Below are 14,187 nucleotides of genomic sequence, written 5' to 3'. Positions count from 1 at the left end.
AATTTTTCATTTAAAACATATGGCAGTTGCGGTATCAATAATTGAAAAATGAGTTTGAGGGACATCCTGGAACTTCCCCGCTCATCTTGGGACAGATGCCAGAAGGAGGAAAAATCTCTGCGCTTGAGGTTAAGTATACAAAGAGCAGGGGAGTGGAAAAATATAGAAAGGCGAAGACAATGTAGGATCATCAGCGAGCACCAGGATGGCTTGACTTATTTCAGTTCTTTATTGTTAATCAAGGTTTTACTAATTTTTTTTTCGAAGGTTGTAATTTTTACCCGAACTATGTAGCAAAATCTGGGGTCCCGAAGTCGTATCGCCCTTATGCGATTGCCTTGGTTCGCCTAATGATAAAATCGTCCCTGACTTCAAGTTATTTCTTGGATTCAGTGATAATCTGTTTTTGCAATAATAATTAAAGGAAAAACGCCGTACATGTGCCCTTCAGTTGAAAAATACTTGTTCAATTCTCATTATGACGCAGGAATTTCTATATGGGCTTTTTTCAAAATATTGAAACAAAGTGTGTAGTAAATGGTGTAGCGCAGACAGTTGATTGTGTAGCAAACACGATGGATTGGAGTGTAGAATGTTGTGTAGTTCATTGGCTTCCCACGATCGGTTCTGGTAGTAGGTGCCGAGTAATAATAATAATTGCTCGTTAGCCAGAGCAGTTTACATTGTAGATAAATTATCTATAGTCTATTTCTAATTCTACATGCATAATAGCTTGCAATTCTCGACAGGCCATGAAGTTATACGTTAATTCTCACCCATGCATGTAACATTGTAGTAACTCTTTCCTGATTACAACATTAAAAATTCTGCAAGTAGTTACCATGGTGAGAAAATTCAGTAACTGACTGCTGAACTGTTATTGTAGAACATATCTACAATATCACTTCAAGAATACTCAAAATAAGAACCACTCAATGCATTTTTATTGTGTAAATACTTAATTTTTCTAAATTCGCAACCGTCCTCTATCGGAAAAGTCTACGAAGTTTCTCTCCATTGCAGTTGTATCATTTTTAGCACACGGAGAATGTTTGGTGAGAAATGTAAGGTAGTTTTCTACCTCGCTTGGGATAACGCCTGAGCATTGATATCACAAATGTTTTATCAATGTGGTGATGTTGCACGGTGGAAAATATGCAACGAGGCTACGTGAAATTATATGGCTTTTTAAGACGTTCGTTGGAATTTTTACAATTGAAGTTTTTTTCGTAATCTTAGTGTTTTCCAGATTATCAGGTATTTGACGTTGGCAACGCCTTTTTTTCTATTATTTATCCATTTTATTATTATTTTAATGCATGGAAATATGAAATATATCATCATATTGTCATAAATTCGGGCTTAAGATATTATTCATCTTTAGCCCCTAAGTATGTCTGGAGTCGTAGGCACATACATATCGTGATTGCGTATATATGCGTTACAATTTGTTGTAGTTTTAAACTTTAACAGTTTTTCAACAAGCATTTTTTTTTTATTTATAAAAGACCCAAATACAACACATTTTGAAAACCTCTGTCTTAGTAACATATTTCATATATTCATCTTCTATTTACAGAATTCCTAGACCATCCTTGGAGATTGGGGGAGGTCTGTAGAAAAGGAGCAAGTATGTGCAACCAGTCATATTCGCTTCACAGTTAAAGAAGGGGGAGGGCATGCGAAACAACAGAACTAGTGGTTAGAGACTTAAGATGCTGCTTGGAGCAGTGCCATGTCATAAGACGTTACAAGAGAATGCCAGTATTGCATATCTGGGAAGGTATTAGACTGCATTCCCAGGGCTAGAAGAATAAACCATGTGGAAGTTAAATGGATGAGTAGCATCTAAAGTAGGAACTGCTACAAAAGAAAATATTGTGAAGTTCTGGAATATAAAGAAAATGTGATTGGCATGCTCATTAGCAATACAGTGCACAGTTAAGAAGAATGACTTGCATGGAAAATAGAGCTAAATCAGATTGTGAGAGTAAATTAGCTGAGCAAGCCAAAGAAAGAAATCCTGAAAGGTTTTTTCATTGTGTGTAGTGAATAAGAAAGATGGAGAGTTAATTTTATGATTGCTGAATGTACTTAAAGTGACAGAAGCAGAAGAAATAGTTGAGTTGCTAAGTCATCACATTTCAAGGGTGTGGTATCCAAATAGAGATATTGCAGTTGTCTGTTGTGCCAGAGACCAGTATGAGAATGAAGGTAGGCAAACTGGATGGCTCAGCATACTGAGAAATAGCATTGTGAATATACGGCGAGTTGGATGGGTTATTAGCAGGATATATTCATATATAGTGTTATAGGATTCTATAACAGAAGCATTTGTCTAATAGTGCTTCTGAACAAGCTGTCTAATTTAAGTGTCAGCTCTGGTTTTGTTCTGTGAGAATGGGAAGAGGATAAGATAATTCTTACATAAAAGAATCTCCAAGACAGAACTAGCAAATTGCATATCACTTTGTATATCTGGAGTGATGGTACGGTATTGGAAAAGTTGGGTAAATGCAAATTCAGGAAAGGGTGAATAGGAATATGATACCCAGTATCATATTCCTATTCACCTGTATAGGAATATGATACCCAGTATCATATTCCTATACAGGTGAATTCCTATACATTGTGCTATCCCCCCCACCTGTGTGGGGGGGATAGCACAATTTTGTGAAAGATAGGTCCTGCTTTAGTAATTTAATCACTTTTTATAACAATGACATCTGAGATGGATAAAGAAAATGGCTGCATCATGTTACTGCTGGATGTGTTTCATTTGACTAATAACCACTTGAAAAGAGTTTGGTGGATAAAAGAAGGAGAGGTGATATGATTGAGACTTTTAAATTGTTGAGAGGTAGTTACAGGGTTGACACTGGGGAGTTCTTTCGCTTGTTTGAACAGCAGGAAGGAGTGATGACAAGAGGCCATCCCTGTAAGTTATGAAAGGAAACTGTGAGCAAGAGGGTGAGGAGTGGTTTCTTTGCGTGGAGGGTGGTTGAACTGTGGAATGCATTGCCTGATGGAGTGGTGAGAGTGAGAACGGTCAATGAGTTTAAGGAGTGGTATGATAGACTTTGTGTTTCTTAGGGGGGACCTCCCCTCGATGAGTCTTGACAGACTTTATGTTCTTACGAAGGACCTCCCACGATCAGTCTTTTGACTCCATGGAGACCTGAATAATAATAATAATAATAATAATAATAAAATCTGCTACAATATGCTATTCCATACTGGAAATTGACATGAAACTTGTGTGGCATGGGTAGGAGACACTGGATAGTAGTGTCCATCTCTAGAGCTTTTGATTGTGTCTGGCATCAAGGCCTACTCAGTAAGTTGCCATCCATCAGTCTACCTGCCACTCTCTCTAATTGGGTAGCCATATTTTTCTCTGGCCGTTCACTTCATGTTATGGTGGATGGCTCCCTCTTTTCAAGCTTTGACAGCAGCACAGGAGTGCCAAGACCCAGTTCTATCACTTACCCTTTTTCTTTTTTGTATGAATGACCTACATGCAGTCACTCAAATCCATAGGATTAGAGTGACTGCATGTAGGATTACATGTGATTGCATATAGGATTAACTGAGCATGCTACCATCAGTTTCTTTCATTGCTGTAGGATTACATGTGATTGCATATAGGATTGGGATTCTCTGAGCACATTATGCATTTTTTGTTGAATGAGTAGCGGCGGTCAGTAGTAGTAGCAATTGAGTCAAGCAGTGGGGAATTGATTTAAAGAAATGAGCAATGCTGAGAACGTCCACATGTCACCAGACAATTTCTTGAGAAACCATTTTGATACATAAGTCATTATCATGAATCACTGGAGTTCACCTTCATATAAATTTTAAATAACAACCACTGTAGGTTATATCTTTCCATTGACTATTCCCAAGAAGACCATAAATGGTGAAATTTCTGATAAAAGACTAAAAGGAAAACCAAGAACAAGATGGATATATTTTTGGCTGAGATAGTACCATTCATATTGTCATGTTCAAACTGGAGAAGCAAGGTTTTAGATAGGCAGGGGTGAAGATGAAGATTCAAGAGTCCAAGATTCAGTTTGAGCGATAAAGCCATTGGAGGAAGAACAACACTGATTGATGAATTGTAGTCCTAGTCTTTAACTGTATAGGATAATTTGATAGTAAAAAATATTTATTCTGATGCTTGACTAGTTCTTTTTTTTTTTTTTTTTTTTTTGCATGTGAAAATAACTGTTTCACATAGTGAATATAAAAAAAAAATTAATCTAAATGTAGATAAGTGTTTGTAAGCCGTTGCAAGCACTTTGTGGAAAATAGTGAATAGTGCTATTTAAGGACGTGAGTATGATTTTTTTAATGGAGAATGATGAATGAGTGCTTAAATGTTAAATATGCTTAACATGTTAACTGTCATTATGCTAAAGATATTTGCAAATTATAACTTTTGAAAACATGTTTATGTTGGAACCCAACCATAGTGCATCATATCTTTACCACTGTTACTCAGTAAGTAACAGTGCTAAAGATACTGTTTTGTCTGCCTTCAGTTCTTTGTGATTGGATTGCAGCAGTTTTCTTCCCTCTCCCTCAGTACATACCACGATAGATAGTTTCCTCACTTTGGATTCCTCTATCAATTTAGGATGCCTTTTGGCTCTCTGTTTTTACCCATACTCTTTCTACTGTGTTAACCATTCACCGACAACATATTCTATCCTTAGATTTGCTTTTAACATCACACTTGATTCTTCATTTGACAAACCATACAGTTATCTAGTGCTTTAAGCTTCCAAATTTTCTGTAACCAATATCTTAAACATTTATCTCATTACCATTCAGTGAGGTGAGAATAATCTGATGAGCTTCCATACTATCAGAACAGTCCTGTTTCTTGTAGGAAAGATCATGCTTCACCAATCACCTTACTTTTGATAACAGGATCTCCACTTAAGATCAGATTTATCTTCTTGGGCTGATTTACATTATGTATTGGGTATGGTCTTATGACTTACTCTTGGTAAGTCAGTTATCCTATCTCTAAGCATTGTGTACTAAGTATATTCTGTTCCATTCCTATGTCTGGATATCAATTTGTGAACCATATCTTAAATTTCAGATTTCGCTGTCATATGTCATACAAGTATGATGCTATAGTTGAAGCATTCTTTTTCAAACTACGGTAGTTGAAATATCATCTCTGAATCTGTTTCATCTTCAGAAAATATAAAAGTATCTAACTTTGATTTTTATAATTAGTCCCAAATATGAATCTGCTCTCTCCATTTCTCCACTTTAGTGCAGTTATTTTTGGCATTATATTGTCATTTATCATTATGCTGTTTTTCTTTGGCTCAACCCAGTTTGACTAGACACTGGAACTAATTCCCTTAATTTTATTTCTGTGTCAAGAGAGTCCACTGTCATCAGCAAAATAGAAGTCAATATATCTGTTAATTTCATTCTCCAGCTTCCATCTAAGTTCATGAAATTATTATTATATGGTATCTCCAAGAAGTCCAGACTACTTTGTGGGAGACCCAAACTAAATATTTTACACACAAAACCTATCATACCTCTCTTTAAACTCATCCACCTTCAGGGAACTTGCAACTTATTCTGGCAATCCATTCCACTCTCCATGAAAAAAATCTAGTCTGCATGCCCCCTACTAACCACGCTCTTACACAACTTCCACAGATTTCCCCTAGTTCTGCGACTATTTGTCATATATTGAAAAAGGTTGATTGGAGAAAAAAATTATTTCCTTGAATATACTAATATGTTATTGGTGATAGACTGGTTATAACCAGTTTATAAATTCTCTGAAACCACATTCTGTAACTTAATATTCAGCCACACAATTCTCAGTTTGTATTACAAACTGTTCATCTGCCAGCCTGGTTACTTAATGAAAGGCTGGTAGTTAGCAGTTGCTAACTTATCATCAAATTACCTTTTGGCAGAGATGACCAATTTATAGCAAGAACTAGGAAATGCATGACAGGATATTGTGAAATACTGTGCTTATTATGTTAAGGGGAATGTAAGTGAAAATTAGTTACCAACATTACATTCTTTGTTTAATGGTTATATGGATGCTTTCATTTTGCATTATTGGATCACTGAAGGTTTAATAATTACTGTGACCCACAATGTAATTTTCAGAAATGCATTTAGTAGGTATGTTAGTTATTAAGTAATGATACGTTCATTTTAGTTGTGATTTTTGTTAGGACTTTGTATCATTTTATGTGATTCTGTACTTGAGTAGGATACCAAGAAAAATTTGAAACATAGGAAGATCCCTGATTAACTCAACATTCGTTTTTAGAATATAGAGCACTAAATGAGATCATTTTAACCTTACTTTAATGAAAATACAAACATGAATAGGACAGTATTGAACTTTTATTCAACAATATTTCCCAGGTGAGTCTTTGACTCCATGGGATCTTGGGTAATAATATTATTATTATATATATAAGCTTATATAATGTATTTATATTTTACATTTTAGTTGAAGAGCCAGGCTGAACTTTTTTATCTAGAAGATGTACTTATGAAGGGTCGATTCTTATTTTCTTTTTCACTCACAAACGGGGTTAGGGGCTTTTGGTAGCAAAATATTGCTTCCGTAATGTGCCACCTAGTTCCAATCATAATCTCGGTCATTTTCAAAGAATTGGTCCATAATTTGCATTGGTTATTGTGAAGTCTATATTAAGTTCTTTTATTTTTTTCTAGACATCATGGTGTAAAAAAGAAAAAATTGTTTTTTAACCAATTCAAACGTCACTAGCATTTAAGTACTATGTATTTAATAAATTACTAAGGAAGTTGGTACATTGAGTATTATCATTTGAAGCTGGAGAATTCAGGGAATTATGTACCATTGGGAATTGGGTATTGCCGTTTTACTGAGTGTTTGCAATAATGAAACAGCATTGAATGGAATAGTGTTACTGTATTTTAATTTTTAATATAAGCAGTATTTCCTTATAATTATAAATTTATTTATAGAATCTAGAGCTACAAAAAATGTTAGAGAAGATTTGTATTTTGAGATAATAGAACCGGAAACTCTGCGTTATACATTTAAAGTCAGACCAGCTCAGGATTTCGGAGTACCATTTGTAAGTAATGTAAATTTGCCTACATTATCTGATATATTTACCTTTATCTAGTTGTATATATCTGTTACATAGCCATCAAAGGAGATGTCACTCTTTGGTTGCTTCTAAATAGCTAGCAATTTATAATATATTGTATTATTCCTTAACTTAAGAACTTAAAGTATGTTATAACATTGTTTTGCCATTTTTGTCATTGCAGAAAAATTTACACTTTTATTCTTGGATTAGCTTATCACCACATCTCTAGTCATATCCAGCAAATTTAGTTGCTGGATATGACTAGTTGCCATAGGAAGTAACAATTGATATACTTCCAGCAGCAGCAGCTCTTTGCTTGTCTTAGCAGGTGCTACTAAGACAAGCAAAGTTTGCATGACGCTGAGCTATGGAAAAGTTTTTTGCTCCAACCGAAATAGTTCTTTGTTCCTTGAACTTCTCTTTTTTATGTGAATATGATGATAGTACAAAAAACATTCACTTCAGGGACATTTGTGGCATAAACACAAATACAAAAGCTATACATCATCACTTCCATACCTGATCTTCTATTTGTAACCAAATATCAACTTTAACTACCTGTACATCTTGACACTCCAAACTACATTCTTTATGATCCCTTCAACGGCACTTGTGCTTTTGTCCAATCTAATATTTTATACCAGACAATGCCAAATTTTGACCTTTATCTAGTAAGGTTTTCCTGTCCCATTTATTTACATTCATCTGCTGCATTTATCACTATCCATATTCTGAAGGTCACAGAGTTCTTCTACTCCTTATCTTTCAAGCTTGATTATCTGCAGTCCAACTAGCCAAACAATTCATGATTTATTTTTAACAGTAATAACAACACCAAACTATTTTATAAAAAGATGTTTTATTAACCTGCTTATATTTCTATGAATTTCAAATTGGCATCATCAGAGCACAACTCAGCATGTATATGCTGAGTTGTGAGTAAGTGAAACAATACAAGTGTAACCAATGAAGTCATCTTCCTAGGTGACTTGAACATTGCAATTCCAACTGGCTAAGAATCAACTGGTTTCCCTTTTCCAGTTCCATCAACCAAGCTGAAAAGATGAAGTGTTTGCTGTAAGTGGTGATCTAATGCAAATCATCTATCAACCAACTAGACTACTACATAATCATTTCCATTCTGCCACAGTCTTTAATTTTTTATCTGGGTCTCCCTCCAAGTATGCTGTAGATACTCTCCTCATTAACTCTGACCGTAACTTGTGCAAGTTTCCACAATATGCACTCACTTCAACCTTTCTCATCTTGATGTCCTTTAGCACTATAATATGTTCAAGTGAGATGACCTCTAGGACTTTCTCTCTTCCATTCCATGGGTATACATTCCATTCTTTTACCTGATTAAGAAGGTTGCAGAAGTTATCCCCCCCCGAATGAAATCCTTTTTCCTCGCTACTTCTAAAATTCCCACCTGCTGGCCAAGGCATTAAAAAAAAAAAAAAAAAAAAAAAAAAAAAAAAAAAAAAAAAAAAAAAATTCAGCATGCTCTTAAGTGACTGGAGACAAATTCAGTTTTAAGACAAAAAAAAAAAAAATCTTAAATAACCTAGATATATGTATATATGTGTGTACGTGTAAAAAAAAAAAAATAATCTTCTGGTCTTAGTAGCACTCTAGTTCTGTTAGAAAGTTTCACTCATCTTGCATTATCTCCACTACTGATATCTGCTCCATGACTGGAAGCAATCATATATTCAGCCTATTCCAAAAAATGAGATATTCTGCTCAAACTGAAATTTTGCTCTTGCTTTATTTCTCTCTAAAATAATGGAGTGGTTACTTCTTTACCATCCTGAAAGCCCACTAATTAATCAGTAATTTCCAATATGTATTTGACTCTGAATGTCAAGCAGATCTCCTTGGTTACATCAATTTCTGGACGTGCGATGAGAAATCCTTGCTATTTCAATTTAGGTCTCTCCATCAAATTGCCAACTTTAGTCTTTCCATTCTCCATCATTGGAACATTTCTATCTAGTTGATCACTGCATACAATGATGGACTTATTCCATTTTGGACTTCTCCAGATCAGCCAGTTCAAGAGTGCTCTGATTATTCTATCCCTTACCACCCATCTTTTTCTGTATGCATTCTTCTTACTCATTTAATAAATTTTACAAGCACAAATATCCCAAACTTCAAGAATTACAACCACTGCCTTAACTCAGACCTTCTTGCTATTCTTCCATAGTAATGATGTAACTTAGCCATCTTCACTGTTTCCAAAATAATCTTGCTTTTTTTTTTTTTCCTCAAAAGAATATCAGATCACCTTCCTTTATTTGATTATCGATTTGATTTGATCTTTGCAAAGACAGGGGTAGAGTTTGTTGCCTTAGTCAATATGTTGCGACCTCAGATTGTAGGAATTAGTGAGACTTGGCTATTGGAATCAGACCTACTAACTGGTATCGAGTATCATGGGTACAGTATTTTTAGGAAGGATAGAGTGGATAGGAGAGGAGGGGGCTGCTGCTAATGATATTGGATGACTTAAATCCAGTCAGAGTTGAGACCTATGAATGTAGTAATGCTACTAACAATATTTCATGTGGCAGTGAGTTTGAAGCGATCTGTTGTGAGGTGGAATCTAACAAGACAAATTATATAGTGGGGTGTTGTTACAGACCTGGTGAATCGGTAGCTGGTGATGAAGAAATGCATCACCAAATAGAAAAGGTGAGCACGAAAAGAGTAATCATAATGGGAGACTTTAATTATCCAAATATTGACTGGGTAGCAGTAGAATCTCATGAGAAGAATGAAAATGCATTTATTGAGCTGTTGTGGGACAACTTCCTCAAGCAGCATGTGACAGAAGGAACTCGAGGGCAAAGAGTGTTAGATTTGATTATAGTGTCAGATGGTGTTTCAGTTAAAGACGAAACTATTCTGCCTCCAGTTAGTGACAGTGATCATGCAGTACTTACTTGGGAAGTGACTAAGTTTATGAATATTCCATTCAGAAAAGCTTACATGCTGAACTACAAAGCAGGAAATTATGATCAACTGAGGAGTATACTGAGTTCAGTGGAATGGGATCGGTTGCTGGATGGAAAGAATATCGACTGTGCATGGGAAGCATTTAAATAATACGTAAATGATGCGATATCGGAATGTGTTCCAAGAGTTCGAAGAATAAATAGAGTAGCAGTCAAATGGATGTGTAATCTCATTAAGTAAGAGATTCGTAAGAAAAGGACGATGTGGAAGGAATACTGTTTGCATAAGGATAATGTCCGTTATGAATTATAAGCAGCAGGCTAGAATAACTAACTGTTGTATGGAAAGTAAAGTCTGATTATGAAAAGAAACTGGCTCCGCATGCTAAAGACAACCCACAAGAATTCTGTCGATATGCTGCAAGTAAAAGAAAGAATGAATATGAAAGAATAAGTCTTCTAAATCCAGATGGCATGAGGGTTTCAAATGCAGAAGAGGCTGTTCAGTTAATGAGCACCTATTTCATTAAAAGCTATCGACCTGGTGAATGCAACATTGTGCTCACTGTTACCTCTTCACTAGATGAAGAAATGCAGATGTGTGAGGCTGAGATATTAGAGCTGTTGCACAAACTGAATAAGAATTCAGCAATAGGAACTGATGAAATATCAGCACGTGTGCTAAAAGAGTGTTCAGCTGAAATGGCCATTCCTTTGACTAGGATGTTTAATATGAGTCTCGGAACAGGGAAGATTCTGCAGGAATGGAAGGAATGTATGGTAATTCCATTGCACAAGGGTGATGCAAAGACCGATGTATCCAACTTTCGACCAATTAGTATCTCAGGAGTTCTGTGGTGAAGATTTTGGAAAAATTAGTTAGGGCCCTGCATTCAGAAATGGGTTGATAGTGAATATCTACTTTGCAATGAACAACATGGGTTTACTAAGGGAAGGTCATGTTTTAGCAACTTGCTGACATTCTATAACAATTACTATTGAACTAGACAAGGGGAATGGCTACACCATGATACTTTTGGATTTTACTAAGGCTTTTGACAGAATACATCATGGCAGACTGCTGCATAAATTGGAGAAAATGGATTTGGGTTATATAATATAAGAGGATGGCTGACTGACAGATATCAAAAAGTGGTATACGGGGTATCTGAATCTGCAAGGTTTAAGGTAATAAGTGGTGTACCACAAGGATCAGTGCTTGGTCCACTGTTATTCAATCTGTACATTAATGATATTGGGAAGGATTTAACAAGTGACATACAGTTATTTGCTGATGATGCAAAGATAGGTAGGGTCATCAGGAATGCTGCTGATGTACAGTCTTTGCAGAATAATTTGAATAGGCTGGAATTGTGGGCATGGGAAAATAGGTGTCAGTAAATGTAAAGTCATTCACTTCAACATGATTAGATATCCAATGTCGTATTATATTGGTGGGATTAGGCTAGAAGAAACTGATGAGGCTAGGAATCTTGGAGTGTTAATAGATAGGAAGTTGAAGTTTAGGGGCCATGTTGCAAAGATTGCAAATACAACTCAAAAGATAATTGCAATGCTGAAATGAACGTTCACATGTAAAGATAAGGATGTTATTTTGCCTCTCTACAAGGCCTTGATAAGACCTCACTTGGACTATTGTGTGCAGGTCTGGTCTCCTGGTTTCCCATTGTGATTCTGATATATTGGAGAGAGTACAAAGGAGAGTGTTAAAAATGATATCAGGATTGTGAAATATTGATTATAAAGACAGATTGAGAATTTGTAGACTGCAGACACTAGCAAACAGGAGAAAGATGGGTAATATGATCGAGACTTACAAACTTCTGAAAGGGTCATACAGGATTTCAATTTATGGAGGGTGGGAAAAGGACGAGAGGGCATCCTTGGAAGCTGAGAATGAAGGCTGCCAAGAAGGGGGGGGGTGAGGGCTAGATTTTTCTCTCAAAGGGTGGTGCGTGATTGGAATGGATTGCCATTGGATGTTGTGAGTGCAAGCAGTGTGAATGAATTCAAGGATAAGTATGATAGCTGGTGTGTGTAGGATGTGGTCTCCCTCGACAAGTCTCTGACTCCCTGGAGGTCTCTCTTAATAATAATAATAACTCACTTGACAGATACAGTTATGTTTTCTTGGATTGACATTTATCACTAGTCTTTCCTCGCATCACATCAATAGCTTCCTCTGCCTCTAAAAAACTTGACATCCTTTTCCATTCAAGACAATACTTTTCACCCATCCAGCTATTAACATAGTACAAATCTTTCCAGCCTTAGAATAGTATATTCATGTTTGGGGTGGTGCATCAACAACTTAAATTCTTGATTCTCATCTGAGAGCAGATCAGTGATCCCTCTCACTGACGCACCTCAACTTCTATCTCAAAAGATCTGTTTCAGCCTTATGGGTGTTCTACAGATATTTCCATAGGTGTTACCCCTCTGAACTGGCATCATCTCCTTTCCATTTTATTTTATTTTGTATGGCGATTCAAGGCTGTGACCCCCCCACCTCTCCCATTGAGGTGCGGCACCACCTCAATTTCCCCTATTTTTATCCAGGCTTGGGACTAGCATAGCTGACAATTCAGACCTGTGGCTGGAGTGATCGTCTTAGGTATTCCTTATTGTTTCAGTGTGTGTTCACGGGGCTGGTTTGCCTGTTTGTAGGATGAAAAACTCAGCTAAACTGGAGGGGGGGGCCCCCTGCTGTCCACTCCCAAAACCTGCTAACTTGGCTTCCATTCCATTAAGACTGTTAAAACTTGAGCAACAGCTGTCCATTATACTTTTGCAGTCTAATGGTAAAAGTATTGCATCATGCTACCTCTTGCACTTCTGCTATCAATAAAATCAAATCTAACTTTGAAAGGTCCAAATACAGAAACTTGCCTCCTGTACAAATTTCAGTCACATGTTTTGGTCTCTTGCATATTGATATTAAAAAAAAGTCATGTATCGTGATTTCTTCCGGATGCAGGGTCATTTGGAACAAAGTGGTCTTTTATATAAAAGCCTCTTGCTATCAAAAAGACTGAAGCTGTAGTACATAAACTAAATCTAAAGAAAAATGATTCAATCTCTTGTTGGATTTTGTTTAACATCCCATCTGCATTTTTAGTGAAACACACAACTACTCAGCTCTTATTTGTATTGTACTCTAAAGGCAGTTAGAGTACAATACAAATAAGAGCCCTTCTCTTGTGAAACCCCCCTTTCTCCCCACATGTCATTGATGTATCATTTCATTTTGTATGATTATTCTGTTCTGCTTGATTGCAATGCTTTTACCACTAGTATTATCAACATACCTGATGAAATACTAGTGTAATAAGTTGTGATATTAATTTGGCTCTTATTGTTTTTGGGATATGCCTCATATAAACTGAAATTACACTGTAACCACTCGCTATTCCAAGCAGTCCCCCCCTTTTTTTTTTCTCCGATGCTTTTTTTTAATCTCAAATCCTGTTCCTTTCTGTTGAGAGGAACAGGAATGCCCTCACCATTACCGAATCTAGATAATATATTCACTCTACTAATGTTTTATGTCTGAGTATTGTTCTCATGTTAATACCCATTTTTCAATATGTGTGAATATAATTTTTATGAGTGTGTATACACTAGTGACCAAAATTGTGGAAACCTTTTGGAAAAAAGTGTATTTTTGAGGTTTGATGGCTCATAACCCCACTTTTGTTTGGTGTAATGCAACAAAGTTTATTCAGTTATCTGTATTCTATGAAAAGTTATAGCCAAATAACCAGAAAAAAGAAGCACAACTTGCTTAGGTTGATATGAAATAATTTTCCTTCATTTGATCGTAGCCAATGTGCATGAGTGTTTAGCTTGTTTGGCAATGAGCCAATAAGGTCATGGTAGGATTTGGCTGTTGATGTCATGCATTTGAGCTGAAAGGAGGACATTTGTCAGTGTGTTATGTGATTGCTATCAAGTTGGTTGGTTTTTTTTTTGTGTTCTTTCATTTAGTGAGCTTGTAAAACGTAAGAAAATTAAAGAAATGGCGCAAAGAGTTGACACTGGTCACCCAGAAA

At 36.1% G+C, this 14,187-nt stretch overlaps 1 protein-coding gene across 2 annotated transcripts in view; it reads left to right on the top strand.

The window, feature by feature from the left end:
* The first annotated feature begins 1,003 nt into the window (after window positions 1-1,003).
* The window catches only part of LOC150106405 (protease-associated domain-containing protein 1), a 45,926-nt gene continuing 32,742 nt past the window's right edge, over window positions 1,004-14,187 (top strand). The window contains exons 1-2 of one of the 2 annotated variants that reach the window (XM_090393125.1): window positions 1,004-1,257; window positions 7,021-7,133. In XM_090393125.1, coding sequence (XP_090249251.1) covers window positions 1,137-1,257; window positions 7,021-7,133 — 234 coding nt within the window. In that variant the 5' untranslated portion in view covers window positions 1,004-1,136. The remainder of the gene's footprint in view (window positions 1,258-7,020; window positions 7,134-14,187) is intronic. The other variant, XM_090393124.1, reaches the window with a different exon arrangement.

This window comes from Typopeltis vanoorti, chromosome 5, assembly GCF_054136105.1.
Source record: "Typopeltis vanoorti isolate ZY-2024b chromosome 5, IOZ_Tvanoo_1.0, whole genome shotgun sequence".
Classification (NCBI taxonomy): domain Eukaryota; kingdom Metazoa; phylum Arthropoda; class Arachnida; order Uropygi; family Thelyphonidae; genus Typopeltis; species Typopeltis vanoorti.
Note: the sequence above shows the minus strand (reverse complement) of the source record. Positions and strands in the feature narration are given on the sequence as shown.